The sequence below is a fragment of the Piliocolobus tephrosceles genome, chromosome 1 (assembly GCF_002776525.5).
Source record: "Piliocolobus tephrosceles isolate RC106 chromosome 1, ASM277652v3, whole genome shotgun sequence".
Lineage (NCBI taxonomy): Eukaryota > Metazoa > Chordata > Mammalia > Primates > Cercopithecidae > Piliocolobus > Piliocolobus tephrosceles.
This window is the reverse complement of record NC_045434.1, coordinates 85036736-85053422: the sequence shown is the minus strand read 5'-3', so window position 1 is coordinate 85053422 and position 16687 is coordinate 85036736. Positions and strand designations below refer to the sequence as shown.

The following is a 16687-nucleotide window of genomic DNA, read 5'->3' as shown; positions in this document are numbered from 1 at the left end:
CGTCACCTCTGTCTGGGCCTGGGCCACCTCGCAGTTGAGTGTGGCGCTGGCCCCAGCCTGGGCCTGCACCTCCCTGTGCGCCAGCTGCTCCTTGGCAAACACCGCCTTGGGCTCTGGGGAAGGCAAGATGCACAGGGTGACCACCACCATCTAGGTCAGGAAGGCAGAACTGGGGAGAGAAGGCCTGGAAGGGGAGGTGCGAGGGACAGGTGCTCTCCAGGCTGCACCACCACCTCCCAGCACAAGGAAGCTTCTCCATCCATTCTGCACAGTGCCACAGGCTGTCCTTGGTGGGGTGGCTGTGACAGATCTTGCATGCACGAGTTCATCTGGGGCAGGGATTGGTGTCCTGATGCCTGCACCCTTCCCCTCATGAATGGAGCAAGGGTCTCCCCATTCGACTGTGCAGGGCGCATCCTCACCACAGAACCCCAGTCCTGAGGCTCCCGCTCCTGCCACTGTCAGGACGGTCAGCTTTGGCCTCAGTGGGGTGTGTCACTGTGGCTTTCTTCACTGTTCTATGGCTCACAGGGCTGAACATCTTTCTAGAGGATTGGCCATTCCTGTTTACTCCTCTGTAGTGTCACTACTCAATTCTATCCCATTATTAACAGCACTGTCTTGTCTTTATTCACTTTAAGGCAGCAGTCCCCAACATTTTTGGCAGCAGGGACCAGTTTCATGGAAGACAATTTTTCCACAGATGGAGGTCTGGGGGACAGTTTTGGGATGAAACTGTTCCACTTCAGATCATCAGGCATTAGATTCTCATAAGGAGCACAACCTAGATCCCTCCCATGCACAGTTCACAATAGGGTTCATGCTCCTATAAGAATCTAGTGCTGCTGCTGATCTGACAGGAGGCAGAGCTCAGGCAGGAATGCTCACCTGCCACTCACCTCCTGCTGTGTGGCCCAGTTCCTAACAGGCCACAGAACAGTACTGGTCCACAGCTTAGGGGTTGGGGACTCCGGCTTTAAGGTCTTCTTTATATATTTAAATGTTAGAGAGGTCAGAATTATGTACTTTGTATCTTCCCTACCTGTGTGACTTGGGTTTTCATCTTTTATGGCTTCTTCTGATGAATCAGACATTTTAGTTTTAATTTACTCAAATACATCAATCTTGTCCATTGTGGTTAGGGCATTCGTGTACTATTTAAACACTTCCTTAAACCCTAAATTCTATATGCTTACTGTCTTGGGGTTTATGGTTTTACCTTTTACCCTGAGGTCTCTAACCCACCAGGAGCTGACTCTCGCACATGCTATGAATTACCAATATGCTTTAATTCTTCCCATATGTTTAAATGGTCCACACACTAGTTATGAAAACACTATCCTTGGCCAGGTGCAGTGGTTCACACCTGTAATCCCAGCACTTTGGGAGGCCAAGTGGGCAGATCATGAGGTCAGGAGATCAAGACCATCCTGGTTAACATGGTGAAACCCCGTCTCTACTAAAAATACAAAAAAATCAGCCAGGCGTGGTGGCAGATGCCTGTATTTCCAGTTACTCAGGAGGCTGAGGCAGGAGAATGGCGTGAACCCAGGAGGCAGAGCTTGCAGTGAGCCCAGATCGCACCACTGCACTCCAGCCTGGGCAACAGAGCTAGACTCCATCTCAAAAAAAAAAAAAAAAAAAAAGAAAGAAAAGAAAAGAAAAGAAAAAAGAAAACACTATCCTTTCTCTATTTCTTGCACAGATGCCATGGTTGAAAAAAAAAAAAAAAAGAAGGGGGATGTCCATAGATCATCAATGCATGGGAACTCTTTCTGAGTTCACTATTCCATTTCTTTGTTCTGATACCTAACCATTCATTGAAATCCATTGTCTTAATTACTGTAACTTTACAATAATTTTCGACATCTGGTAGAGTCATGTTCATACTTTGATTTTCTTTTCATTCCCCCACAAAAAAAAATTGTTTGGATCCTGATTGTTAATGAACATATTTTAATTTTTTCATGAATTTCTATCCATTTAATTAGATTTCTTAATTGTCTTGCAAAACATACAATAATTTCCTAGCCCCTCCCCAGGCTTTAAACATCTTTATTAGACTTTGAATTAGAAACATTGTAATTTTGATGCTACTGTAAGTCTTTTCCAATTTCATTTTGCAACTGTTTACTGCTGTATATAGATACAGAAGTGTTTTCTGTGTGTTGATTTTTTTTTTACAGGATAATCATTCTCAACAATGTTACTTAGTCTACTAAGTTCTCTATTGGATTTTCCAAGTGGATGGTCATATCATCAGTAAATTTCACTTTTACTTTTTCCAAGTGCTATGCCTTTTGCTTTCTTCCTCCTTACTCTTATGTACAATGTTGGATACAAGTGGTGACACTGCCCTGTCTCCTCTGAATCAAACCTTTCAAGGTTCACTCTGAGTGGGATCCTAGTGGTGCTTCTGCAGTATCATTTATCAAATTAAGGAAGAACACTTCTATAAAGTTTGTTAAGAATCCTATGATAGTGCTAAATTTTCTCAAATATATCTTCTAGATTTTATCAAATACTTTTAATCTGCATTTATTGAGATAACTACATCATTTTTCATTCAATCTGTTAAGGTCAAGCTTATTATACTGACCTAATGCTTCTAAAGCCAAACTAGCCTTGCATTCTGGGACCAGGATCTTCAACAGAGTGCATTGTCTTCTTGATACATTGCTGAATTCCATTTGCTAATACTTTGTTCATGATTGTGTTCTTGATATCGATAATGACAAATCAATACAGATTGGTCTACAATTTAGTTCTTCCTACTTCCTTTGTCAGATTTTGGTATTAATGTTACACTATCTACATAAAATGATGGCCTGGACATGGTGGCTCACACCTGTAATCCCAGCACTGTGGGAGGCCAAGGCAGGTGGATAGCTTGAACCTAGAAGTTTGAGACTAGCCTGGGCAACATGGCAAAACCCCGTCTCTACTGAAAAAAAATACAAAAAAAATAGCCGGCACACATGCTATTTTTGTGCTGGTGGTGCATGCCTGTAATTCCAGCTTCTTGGGAGGCTGAGGTGGGAAAATCACTTGAATCCAGGAGGCAGAGGCTGCAATGAGCCGAGATCGTGCCACTGCACTCCAGCCTGGACAATAGAGTGAGGGCCTGTCTCAAAAAAAAAAATAAAATAAAAAATACATAAAATAGCATATGGAGTCAATCTCCTTTTACTATTCTCCAGAACAATATTCATGAATATGGAATAACTGCTTTCCAGAATATTTGAAACAGTTACTAGAAAATTCTTGGATTTAAAATATTTTTTTACTACTGCCTCCATGTATTTAAAACTTATAGGACTATTTAAGTTTTCTGTATCCTCTTATGTGAGTTTTCATGTAATTTACTAGGAATTAGCCAAATTGTCCCAACTTTTCAAATTTATTACATGAAATATCTTGTCATATTCTCCGAAAATAACTTCACAAATATATACAGTGGGATTTCTGTTATCTATACACATCCACATAACACTGATGCTGATGTAATACCAAACTTATGTGTTAGCACCCAGAGGTCACCATGGGACTTCAGTCCACCCCTATCTGGCATCAACACTCTCCCTTTTTTTTTCTGAAAGAAAATTAATTGTATTTATCAGGCTTCCCTATGTACCAGCCAAGGGAACACAGACATACACAGCAGCAAACACACTGGACTTACTGGTGAGACATTTGCATTTCAAAGGATGGGAAATAAATCTGACTAAAATTCAGGGACCTTCTACCTCAGTAAAATGTCTAGAGGTCCAGTGGTGTGGGGTCTGTCAAGATATTCCTTCTAAGGTGACGGATAAGTTGGTGCATTTGGCCCCTCCTACAACCAAGAAAGAGGCACAATGCCTATTCGGATTTTGGAGGCAACACATTCCTCATCTGGGTGTGTTACTCTGGACCACTTATCAAGTGACCCAAAAGGCTGCCAGTTTTGAGTGGTGTCCAGAACAGGAGAAGGGTCTGCAACAGGTCCAGGCTCTGCCACCTGGGCCATATGACCCAGCAGATCCAGTGGTGCTTGAGGTGCCAGTGGCAGATATGGATGCTGTTTGGAGCCTTTGGCAGGCCCTCACGAGTGAATCAGAGTGGAGGCCTCTAGGATTTTGGAGCAACACCCTGCCATCTTCTGCAGGTAACTATTCTCGTTTTGAGAGACAGCTCTTGGCCTGTTAATGGGCTTTGGTGGAAACTGAACAATTGACTATGGATCATCAAGTCACCATGTGACTTGAACTGACTGTCATAACCTGGGTGCTTTCTGACCCATCTAGCCATAAAGTTGGGCATGCACAGCAGCATTCTATCATCAAATGGAAGTGGTATATACATGATAGGGCTAGAGTAGATCCTGAAGGCCCAAGTAAGTTACATGAGGAAGTGGCTCAAGTGCCCATGGTCCCCACTCCTGCCACCCTGCCTTCTCTCCCCCAGCCTGCCCCAGTGGCCTCATGGGGAGTCCCCTATGATCAACTGACAGAGAAAGAGAAGACTAGGGCCTGATTCACAGATGGTTCTGCATGATATGCGGGCACCACCCAAAAGTGGACAGCTGCAGCACTACAGCCTCTTTCTAGGACATCCCTGAAGAACAGTGGCTAAGGGAAATCTTCCCAGTGGGCAGAACTTCAAGCAGTGCACCTCGTTGTGCACTTTGCTTGAAGGAGAAATGGCCAGATGAGCTATTATACCTGATTCATGGGCTGTAGACAATGGTTTGGCTGGATGGTCAGGGACCTGGAAGAAGCGTGATTGGAAAATTGAGGAAGAGATATGTGGATGCACCTCTCTGAGTGGTCACAAATTGTGAAGATATCTGTATCTCATGCGAGTGCTCACCAAAGAGTGACCTCAGCAGAGGAGGATTTTAATACTCAAGTGAATAGGATGACTCGTTCTGTGGACACCACTCAGTCTCCTTCCCCAGCCACCCCTGTCATTACCCATGAACAAAGCGGCCATGGTGGCAGGGATGGAGGTTACACGTGTGCTCAGCAGCATGGACTTCCACTCACCAAGGCGGACCTGACTAAGGCCACTGCTGAGTGCTCAATTTGCCAGCAGCAGAGACCAACAATGAGCCCTCGATATGGCACCATTCCTCGGGGTGATCAGACATCTGCTTGATGGCAGGTTGATTATATTGGACCTCTTCCATCATGGAAAGGGCAATGCTTTGTCCTCACCAGAATAGACACTTACTCCAGATACGAGTTTGTCTATCCTGCACACGACACTTTGGTCAAGACTACCATCCATGGATTCACAGAATGCCTTATCCACCGTCATGGTATTCCACACAGCATTGCCTCTGACCAAGGCACTCTATGGTTAAAGAAGTGTGGCAGTGGGCTCATGCTCATGGAATTCACTGGTCTTACCATGTTCCCCATCATCCTGAAGCAGGTGGACTGATAGAACAGTGGAATGGCCTTTTGAAGTCACAATTCCAAAGCTAGCTAGGTGACAATACTTTTCAGGGCTGGGGCAAAGTTCTCCAGAAGCTGCGTATGCTCTGAATCGGTGTCCAACATATAGTACTGTTTCTCCCATAGCCAGGATTCACAAGTCCGGGAATCAAAGGATGGAAGTGGAAGTGGCACCACTCACCATCACCCCTAGTGACCCACTAGCAAAATTTTTGCTTCCTGTTCTCATGACATTACCTTCTGCTGGCTTAGAGATCTTAGTTCCAGAAGGAGGAATGCTGCCACCAGGAGACACAACAACGATCCCATTAAACTGGAAAGTTAAGAATGCCACCTGGCCACTTTGGGCTCCTCCTACCTTTAAGTCAACAGGCTAAGGGAGTTACATTGTTGGTTAGGGTGACTGACCCAAACTATTAAGACGAAATCAGTCTACTACTTCACAATGGAGGTAAGGAGGCATGTGTGTGGAATATAGGCAATTTCTTCGGGCGTGTCTCAGTATTACCATGCCCTGTGATTAAGGTCAGTGGGAAACTACAATAGCCCAATCCAGGCAGGACTACAAATGACCTAAACCCTTCAGGAATGAAGGTTTGGGTCACTCCACCAGGAAAAAAATTAAAATATCTCTCGCTGACCAGAACCCCCCATGTGCTGCTGGGTGAGGGCATATGGTAGCTGCCAGAGCATATACTGAGAGGATATTCACAGAACCCCAGGAGAGGGACGCCTGGTCAACCTCAGAACCCAAGACAAGGGAGATCGAGAGTCCCAGATGTCAAGGAGCACCAGAAAGGTTCTGGGCAGGTGCTGGGAACAAGTGACTGAGCATTATAAAGTGCAAACATGCCTCCGGGTTTGCAGATACAGCCCCTCTGCCTCCCATCCACACCCCTCTCTGGCCCCAGCCACAGGGATGGAAATGGAAGCAGGAGGATGGGAAGCCCGAGACGTGAAGGCTGAAGGAAAGTGCACAGAGATATGCTGGGGCTATGAGTCAGAACCACCATCACCTCTGAAGAGGCTCCTCGGCGCCCCCAAAGCACTGACCTGCCACGTGCAGGCGGAAGGAGAGCCGCTTGCCCCCGGCCTCGGAGCTGTACTCCCCAGCGTCCGCCTGGCCCGCCTGCTGCACCACCAGCCTCCGTGTGCAGCCCGCGGCCTCCATTCGCACTTTCGAGCTGGAGCTCAGCTTCTTCCCATCCTTGTACCACGTCACCTCTGTCTGGGCCTGGGCCACCTCGCAGCTCAGCGTGGCACTGGCCCCCGCCTCGGTCTGCACCTCCCTGTGTGCTGGCTGCTCCTTTGCAAACACCACCTTGGGCTCTGGGGAAGGCAGGGATGCATAGGGTGACCACCACCATCTAGATCAGGAAGGCAGCACTGGGGAGAGAAGGCCTGGGCAGGGAGGCGGGAGGGAGAGAACCTTCCCCAGCCTCAGGCTCTGCACTGGCTGTGCGGTCGGGAGAAGCCCCACCACCTCCCAGCACAAGGAACACAGTTTCTCCATCCATTCTGCACGGTGCCATGGGCTGTCCCAGGCAGGGCTGCCATGACAGATCCTCCAGGGCAGGGACTGGAGTCTTGACGCCTGCACAGCTCCCCTCACAGATGTGCCGGGTTCTCCCCAGGCGACTGTGCAGGGTGCGTCCTCACCCCAGGGCCCCAGAGTCTGAGGCTCCCGCTCCTGCCACTGTCAGGAGGGTCAGCTCTGGCCTCTGTGGGGAGGGCCTGGGCCTCCCGTGGCTTCCTGGGGCCCTGTCAGGAGGACTGTAAGCTGGGTGCCTTCTGATGGTCTGGGGATGGAGTCTTCACTCTTCTGTGGTGTCACTGTGCAAGTGCTTTGTCTGACTTTCAATAGCACTGTCTTTCTTTTACACTTCATTTTAAGATCTCTTTTTACATTGAAATACTAGAGCAGTGACCATTAGCATGTTAGAAATATCTTCCTTTTCTGTGTAGCTTGCCTTTTCATTCTCTTATGGTGTCTTCCAAAGAATCAAAAATTTTAATTTTAATGTATTCAAATATATCAAATGTGTTTCATTGTGATCAGGGCATGTATGTTCTGTTTAGGAAGTCATGCTTCACTGTGAAGTCACCAGAAACATCTCTGTTTTCCTCTAAGACTTGTATGGGTTTCCCCGGGATTCTGACATCTCTAACCAACTGGAGTTGACTTTGTGTGTGGTTGAGATCCTGGTCTGATTTATTTCCCATATGGTTTACTGGTGCAAAATCTTTTTTTTTTTTTTCCTTTTATTTTCTGAGACAAGGTCTCACTCTGTCACCCAGAGTGGAGTGCAGTGATGCAATCATAGCTAACCGCAGCTTCAGTCTCCTGAGTTCAAGCCATCCTCCCACCTCAGCTTCCCAAGTAGCTGGGACTACAGGTACATGCCACCACAGCCAGCTACTTTTTTTTCAATTTCTTTAGAGATGGGATCTTGCTTTGTTGCCCAGGCAGGAAAGCAGTGGCGTGATCATAGCTAACTGCAGCCTCCAACTCCTGGGCTCAAATGATCCTCCTGCCTCAGCCTCCCAAGTAGCAGGGACTTACAGGTGCACACCACCATGCCTGGGTAATATGACTTTCTTCATAGCATACTATTCTCTTAGTATATTGCTAAATATATATTAATAATATGTTGTTTAAGATTTTGTCCTTGCTATCCATAATAGGTTGGCCTATTTTTAATTCTTCCTACTTTGTATCAACATCGTGCTATCTACATGAAACAAATCAGAGAGTGCATCTCTTCATTGTATTCTCTAGAAGAATCTCCATGAACATGGAATAATTTATTTGCAGATTGTTTGGTACAATTTACTGTATAGTTATTAGATATTGCTTAGAAATTTCTTGGTGAAAACATTTTTTGTTACTAGTCCCATTTATTTAAAAGTTATAGGACTATCTGAGTTGTCTATTTCTTCTTATGTTACTTTTTATATACTTTTTTAAGCAATTCAACAATTTGTTGAACCTGTTCATATTTATTACCAGTAAATAATTTGTCATACTCTCCTAAAATAGCACTTTAGAAAGACACATAGTGGGTTTACTGGCATCTATAACCACCCACAAACTACTGCCCAGTGGTAATACCAGACTGTCATGTGTTGGGCCCCAGGCATCAACATGGGGCTGCAGCCCACAGATCTCTGATGTGAAGATTCCCTTAATGAAAAGAAAATAAATGTAGTTTCAGAATTCTCTATGACCCAGTCAGGAAAAGCCACAACATAATTACTGGGAAATGCTACTGAATAAATACTGCTTTTGTCAGTCAGGGGCTGCTTGATATGGTTTGCCTCTGTGTCCCCACCCAAATCTCACCTTGAATAGTAATAATCACCACGCTGCAATGGTGGGACCAGGTGGGGGTAATTGAATCATGGGGGCAGTTTCCCGCATGCTGTTCTTGTAAGAGTGAGTGACTACTACCAAGATCTGATGGTTTTATAAGGAGCTCCCTTCTTCACTCGGCACTCATTCTTTCTCCTGAAGCCCTGTGAAGAGGTGCCTTCCACCATGATTGTAAGTTTCCTAAGGCCTTGCAAGTTTCCTGAGGCCTTCCCAGCCATGCAGAACTGTGAGTCAATTAAACCTCTTTCCTTACCCACTCTCGGGTATGTCTTTATTAGCAGTGTGAGAACAGACTAATATAATGCTATTATTGCATCTCAGTTGTATCAGTGCCTGGTGATGTCATATAAGCTACTTATTCCTTTCCAATTTCTCAATTTAAAAATCAAGCTCCAAGGAGAATCTGACATGTTCTAACTAAAAACAAAGGAAAACAAGAGTTGTTTTTGGAAGAGAATTCCAGACCTCATGGGTGCAGTGCATATCACAGGCTCATATGTACCAATCCATGCTGCTGTTTTACTTGACACAGACATTGCAACAAACATGGATCTAGGTTTTGCTACCTGTGGGTGCACAGGTAACTTCCATGTTCATGCAAAAGAAGGGAGAAGGTCCCAGGACATCGAAAATCAGATAATCCACAGTGTGATATTGAGATAATTCCATGTATGGCTGTGTGGCTGAAACTCCCCTTTCTCCCAGCTGAGTTAAATTCAAACATCTGTCACTAGAGAGAACAAGCATGTGGGCATGTGGGAGCTGCCAGACATCCAACAGAAGGAAATTCACGTATCCCCAGGTGGAGACACTTGGTCTACCTTGACCAGAGGGCCTGGTAGAGACAAGAAGAAACACCAGCAAGATTCTAGGTAGATGATGGGAACATATGGTCGAGCATTACTGCATATAAACACCATTCCAGGTACACAGCAACAGCCCCTGTCCCTCCACACATACTCTTCCCATCTGGCCTCGCTTGACCACACCAGTTATGAAATAGGAATTGGGAGGATAGGAAACCACAGAGGTAAAGGCTAATGGGAAGAGCACCAGAGTCTATCAACCAGTCTCATCATCACCTCTACAAAGTTAGTACCCCTAAAGCACTGACCCAAAACATCCAGGTGGAAGGAGAGCCGCTGGTCCCCGGCCTCACAGCTGTACTCCCCAGCATCTGCCTGGCTTGCCTGCTGCACCACCAGCTGCCGCATGCAGCCTGTGGCCTCTACACGCACTTTCGAACTGGAGCTCAGCTTCTTCCCGTCCTTGTACCATGTCACGTCCGTCTGGGCCTGGGCCACCTCACAGCTCAGTGTGGCGCTGGCTCCTGCCTCAGTCTGCACCTCATTATGCACTGATTGCTCCTTGGCAAACACCGCCTTGGGCTCTGAGGGTGGACAGGAGGGATGCACAGTCAGAAACACAAATCTGGGACCAACCCATTTCACAGGCACTGAAGATTCAGGATTCAGCAACAACAAACAACTAATGAAAGATATAAACCCACAGATTCAAGATGTTCTACAATCCCAACCAGGATGAAGACAAAGGAAACCACACCTACGTTCATAAAAGAAATACTACCACAAAGCAAAATCAAAAAGAAAATCTTAAAAGCAACAGGATGAAAAAAGGTACATGACCCTTAAAATATCCATAACAAATTTCACAGTTCATATTTCAAAGAAAATATGGACACCAGAAGATAATGGAATGACCTCTTTAAAATGTTAGGGAGTAGGGAGTAGCTGCTAAACTGTAATGTTATACCCAGATAAAACAGCCCTCAGAATCAAAGGGAGAACGAATATGTGTTCACAAAAGAAATAAAAAGTAAGAGAAGGTATATGACCAGCTGACCTGCTAACATCAATACTGAAGACATAGTTCTACAAGAAGAAAAAAGAATAGTAATCCCAGAATATTGGGTCCAAATTCTGACTGCAATTTTCTGGCTTTGTGAACTGTGGTGAGTTACTTCCCTGTGTGTTATTTTAAAATGAGAATAATCAGAGTTCCTCTTTACAAATTGTTTTGAAGTTTAAGCAAGCAGAAAGACAAGAAGCACTTCACAAAATCTAGGTCCTCAGCACACAATTAATACCTGCTAGTTGTTATTATAGGGGAAGCTTTATGAGAAAAAAGGCCCTTGGGTGGGACCTCCATACACACCCTAAGTACATAAAGATTATCCTAAAAGCATAAGAAAGACCTCAAAAAACTCACCTGTGATGTACAGTTGAAAGGAGACCCTCTGGCCCCCAGCTTCGCAGCTGTACTCCCCAGCATCTGCCTTGCCCACCTGCTGTACCACCAGCCTCCTTGTGCAGCCCTTGACCTCCATGCGCACTTTTGAGCTAGAGCTCAGCTTCTTCCCATCCTTGTACCACTTCACTTCCATCTGAGCCTGGGCCACCTCACAGCTCAATATGGCACTGGCCCCCACTTCAGCCCACACCTCATTATGCACCGACTGCTCCTTTGCAAACATCATCTTGGGCTCTGAGGGTGGACAAGAAGAGATGCACAGTTAGAGACACAAATCTGGGACCAACCCATTTCACAGGCACTGAAGATTCAGGATTCAGTAACAGCAAGCAGCTAATGAAAGACATAAACCCACAGACTCAAGATGTTCTACAATCCCAACCTGGATTCAGACAAAAGAAACCACAATTAGGTTCATCAAAGAAAAAAAGGCCACGAAGCAAATTCAAAAAGAAAATCTAAAAGCAACAGGATGAAAAAAGATACATGACCCTTAAAATGTCTACAATAAATCTTACAGTTGATATTTCAAAGGAAATATGGAAGCCAGACGACAATGGAATGACCTCTTTAAAATGTTAGGGAGTGGAGGAATAGCTGATAAACTGTAATGTTATATCCACATAAAACAGTCCTCAGAATCAAAGGGAGAACAAATATGTTTTCATATGAGAAAAAAAATGATGGAATATATATAACCAGCAGAGCTGCTAACATAAATACTGAAGATAGAACTCTTCAAGAAGAAAAAAAGAATAATAATCCCAGAATACTGGGTTCAAATCTTGACTGCAATTTTCTGGCTTTGTGAACTGTGGTGAGTTACTTCCTTGTGTGTTATTTTAAAATGGGAATAATCAGAGTTCCTCCTCACAGAATTGTTTTGAAGTTTAAGCAAGCAGAAAGACAAGTAGCATTCACAAAATCTATGCTCCTTGGCACAAAATTAATACTTGCTAGTTATTATAGGGGAGGCTTTGTAAGAAAAGAGGCAATTAGGTGGCACCTCCATGCTAATGTCACCAAAAACTATCCTAAGGAACATAAGAAAGATCTCAAGAAACCCACCTGTGATGTGCAGGTGGAAGGAGACCCTCTGGCCCCTGGCCTCGCAGCTGTAGTCCCCGGCATCCATCTTGCCCACCTGCTGCACCACCAGCCTCCCTCTGTAGCCCTTGGCCTCCACATGCACTTTCAAGCTAGAGCTCAGCTTCTTCCCATCTTTGTACCACGTCACCTCTGTCTGGGCCTGGGCCACCTTGCAGCTCAGTGTGGCCCTGGCCCCTGCCTCAGCCTGCACCTCACTGTGTGCCACCTGCTCCTTGGCAAACACCACCTTGGGCTCTGGGGACAGAGTGTGACACACAGGGTCAGACATATTCCAATTACTAGAACTGAATGATCTCAAAACTCTGATGGTTCAGCCACAAGCCTGCCCTCTTCCTGGATTTCTCAACAAAAATAACTTTATATTTTGAAGATGCACAGGGCAGACGATAGGTTAGTTATCAGAAACTGAAGCCTCCTAGTTAGATAATTTTTAGACTGGTATATGTTGCAATTCAGGCTCTCACATTTATTTACCAGCTGTGATCTCCTAAGTATACAAAGAGAAGCACAATTTGTGACCTACACACCAAAGTATAGGTATTTTCAGAGATAATTCCTTAAGCAATACTGGCAGAATGGGCAGTAGCCCTGACTCACAAAAAGGACTGCTAATACGACCTACAACTTCTAGAGGGCCAATTGCCATTGGTATAATCCAATCCTAGGCCTTGGGATTGGATCTTTTCATTATTTCAGTTTCCTCATATCACTACTTCCAGTACCTATTCTGTTACTTTAGATGACATTTTCCTCTTATGAAGTGTATCTATTGGTAATTCTCTCAGGAAGGTTTTGTGAATGGTAAACTTTGTCAGTCTACTTCCTGAAAATGTCTTTATTTCACACTCACTTTTGAATGATAGCTTAGCTGGGTGCAGAATTCTAGGTTGACGGTTGTTTTCCTTGCTACTTTGGACATTATGCCATCATTTCATTTCTGGGCTCCTCATTGCTGCTGAGAAATCTATAGGAGGGATAACTGTTGATCTGTTAATATATTCTTCTGTGTGGTAGTTTTAAGGCTCTCCTCTTGGTTTTTTGGCCTTCTACAATTCACTATGTTATGTCTAGCTGAGAATTTATCTTCTTTACACTTACAATGATTTCTTGTGAATCTATAAATTTTAGGACTCATGTTGTTTATAATTTCTGAAATTTTTCTGCATGACCTCTTTTATTATTGCATCTTCCTCACTCTGTAGTTTATCCTAAAAGTCCTTTTTTAACTTTCCAAAAAAGTATACGTTTATTATGAACAATGTGTTCTGAAATATGTATATACTGTGGAATTGCTAAATTGTGCTAGTTTACATATGCATTACCTCATATATTATCATTTTGTGGTGAGAACACTAAAAATCCACTCTCTTAGCAATTTTCTTTTTTTTTTTTTTTTTTTTTGAGACGGAGTCTCGCTCTGTCGCCCAGGCTGGAGTGCAGTGGCGTGATCTCAGCTCACTGCAAGCTCCGCCTCCCGGGTTCATGCCATTCTCCTGTCTCAGCCTCCCAAGTAGCTGGGACTACAGGCGCCCACCACCTCGCCTGGCTAGTTTTTCATATTTTTTTTTAGTAGAGACGGGGTTTCACTGTGTTAGCCAGGACGGTTTCGATCTCCTGACCTTGTGATCCGCCCATCTCAGTCTCCCAAAGTGCTGGGATTACAGGCTTGAGCCACCGCGCCGGGCCTAGCAATTTTCAAGAATACAATACATTGTTATTAACGATAGTCACCATGTTGTACTATAGATCTCTTGAACTTATTCCTCCCAACTGAAACTTTGTACAGTTTGACCAACATCTCCATGACCTACCTCCTCACCAAGACTCTAGTACTCTACTCTCCATTTCTGTGAATTCAACATTTTTAGATTCCACATATAAGTGAGATTGTATAGTAACTGTCTTTGTGTCTTAATTCACTTAACATAACATCCTCCAGCTTCACCCGTGTTGCTGAGTGGCAGCTGAATAGCATCCCCCTGCATTCTATAATATACAACACATATTTTTCATCCATTCATCTGCTGTTGGACACTTAGGTTAGATTTTTAAAAAATTTTTTAAAAACATATTTGTGCCCAATATACAAAAGGTGGTGTTTTTATGTTGTAAATTAATTTTTACAAAGGAAATAATGATGCATCCAGCTGCCTGCCTTTCACTAGCTCATCCTTGTTGACCTGGTGGCTCTGCTAGGGCCGGCAGACGGACAGCAGCAGGTGGTGAGGTTCTGACACCCCCTCATGACACACCAGTAACCAGGGGCCACAGGGGACAGAACCAGCCCTGCATCTTACCCCTGCTCTCTCTCTTGCCCTTCAAAGCCTGACTTGGGGAAACAGCCATAGACACCAGCTGTGTCCACATCCTCATCTCAGATCTGCTCAGCAGCCATGGAGCCGTTGCTCCTGTTAAGGTCAGCTGTGCCTATTGGGGTTGCAGTCCTTCAGCCCTTTCCCCGTCGCTCCTGTTTCACCATGGCATTCACGCCTGCACATCACCTGTGCATCAAAGTCTTCACTGACCCCAAAACACAACTCTCTAGATTCTTCTCCTGCTCCTTTGGGCCTCTTCCTTGGTGGTCTCAGCTTCCTCAGTGTTGCCCCAGGGCGAGTCTTGTTATCAGGGTCCCTTGCCCACAGTGTCCCAGTGCACGACATCCTCTCCTGCCATTGACATGCCAACAAATCCCAAAGCTCCCTTGCCAGCTCAGCATCGACTGAGGTCCGACCCAGAGAGACACTGCCTCCTGGATGTCCCACATAGGCTAATATAATATCTCCCGGCGCCCCCAGCACTTTCTTTATCTGTCCTGACCCACCTGCAACTTTTCCCTTTCAGGCTTGAACCAGATATGGATAAAGGTATTTAGGTTGTTGCTCGAGACTCTGAGAAATCAGCCATCTTGCTAAATACAGAGAAAGCCACCCTGCTTGGCCCTGAGCCACAGTCCTCAACCCTGAGATAAACTCCATACCCTGATCCCTCATGGCAGACATACCTGGGTGGGACATCTGCCTTCTTGCTGTTTGTTACAAGCATATGCTATAGTCCTCCTCTGTAAACAAGTCCCTGTAATAAAGCTCTGGACTGATCACCCTGGTGTTTGGTGCTTCTTTCTGTGGAATCCTAACCATCCCATTGTGGGATGGTTTGGGGCACTCCCTTGTGGAAACTCCTTTCCACTGCCTTTGTGGCAACTCCAGCTCCAGGTTGGACAGGACGGAACAGCTCCTCACCCGTTTCTCCCTGCACACCTACTCCTTGCCTACTGCCCCATCTCAGATATAGCCCCTGCATCTATGCATCTGCCCAAGCTTGCAGTTCACCTCCCATCTCCTCTGTTCTCAACCCTGAACCCTCCTGGCCACAGCTCCTCTTTTTTTTTATTTTTCTATTTTTTATTTTTTTGATAGAGTCTCGCTCTGTTGCCCAGGCTGGAGTGCACTGGGGCATTCTTGGCTCACTGCAAGCTCCGCCTCCCGGGTTCAGTCATTCTCCTGCCTCAGCCTCCCGAGTAGCTGAGACTATAGGCACCCACCACCATGCCCGGCTAATTTTTTGTATTTTTAGTAGAGATGGAGTTTCACCATGTTAGCCAGGATGGTCTCGATCTCCTGACCTCGTGATCCACCCGCTTCGGCCTCCCAAAGTGCTGGGATTACAGGTGTCAGCCACCGCACCCAGTCTGTGCTCCACCTTTTAAATGGCTCTTGAGCCTATGGCCTCCTCTCCGCCCTCGGGACCTCGGGCCCTCTGCAGGCCCAGCCCTCTTCTCCACCCTCGGGACTGCTGTCCCTCTGCAGGCCCAGCCCTCCCCTCCCTGGACCAGGCAGGGCAGAGCCTCCTGCCTCTGATCCCCCCTCATCCTAATCTAGTCTCCATGGTGCAGTCAGAGTCTAACTGTGAAACTTCTATGTTTTCATCCCCAGGAATTAAGGACCAAAGTCCACTTTCCAGGTGTGCAGGATGGCCCAAGTGAGTGGACACCAGCTTTCAAATGCACCTCCAAGTCCACATCTGTCTTCAAAACGATCACTAAAAGAGTTGCTGTGTTTTTAAACCGAGTTGACTAAGTGTTACCGCCTCACTGAGCATGCTGAGGAGTCCCAGAGCCGAACCTCTGCAGCCAAATGTTCTCAGGGACCTGGATATCGATACAGGCACTGTGAGTATCTTGCAGGGACCCACACAGCGACCTGTCAGCAACACGTCTTCAGCAGCAGTGCTAGCACTGGGCACATGGCAGACTGGCACCCTGCATGAGCACCTCTAACATGAGCACAGACGCAAATCCAGTCACACAGCCGCAGTGTGCTCAACCCAGCTGGGTAGCTGCATCTGCCACTCATTCCATGGCCCTCGAATCAGCCTGATCACCAAGGAAGGGCTTCCCCAAGCTCTTTGACATTTTTTATGTTTGCTTTACAGAAGGACTCACAAAGTACTTTCAGGGAAACTGTGTCTCTTTGATATGCACTTCACAAAATCA

The 16687-nt window shown here is 45.6% G+C and overlaps 1 protein-coding gene across 1 annotated transcript in view; it reads right to left on the bottom strand.

The window, feature by feature from the left end:
• Positions 1-16687, bottom strand: part of OBSCN (obscurin, cytoskeletal calmodulin and titin-interacting RhoGEF) — a 174429-nt gene that overhangs the window by 116811 nt on the left and 40931 nt on the right. The window contains exons 11-13 of the mRNA XM_031935294.1: positions 11044-11319; positions 9929-10204; positions 6495-6770 (exon numbers count right to left, since the gene is read on the bottom strand). Coding sequence (XP_031791154.1) covers positions 6495-6770; positions 9929-10204; positions 11044-11319 — 828 coding nt within the window. The remainder of the gene's footprint in view (positions 1-6494; positions 6771-9928; positions 10205-11043; positions 11320-16687) is intronic.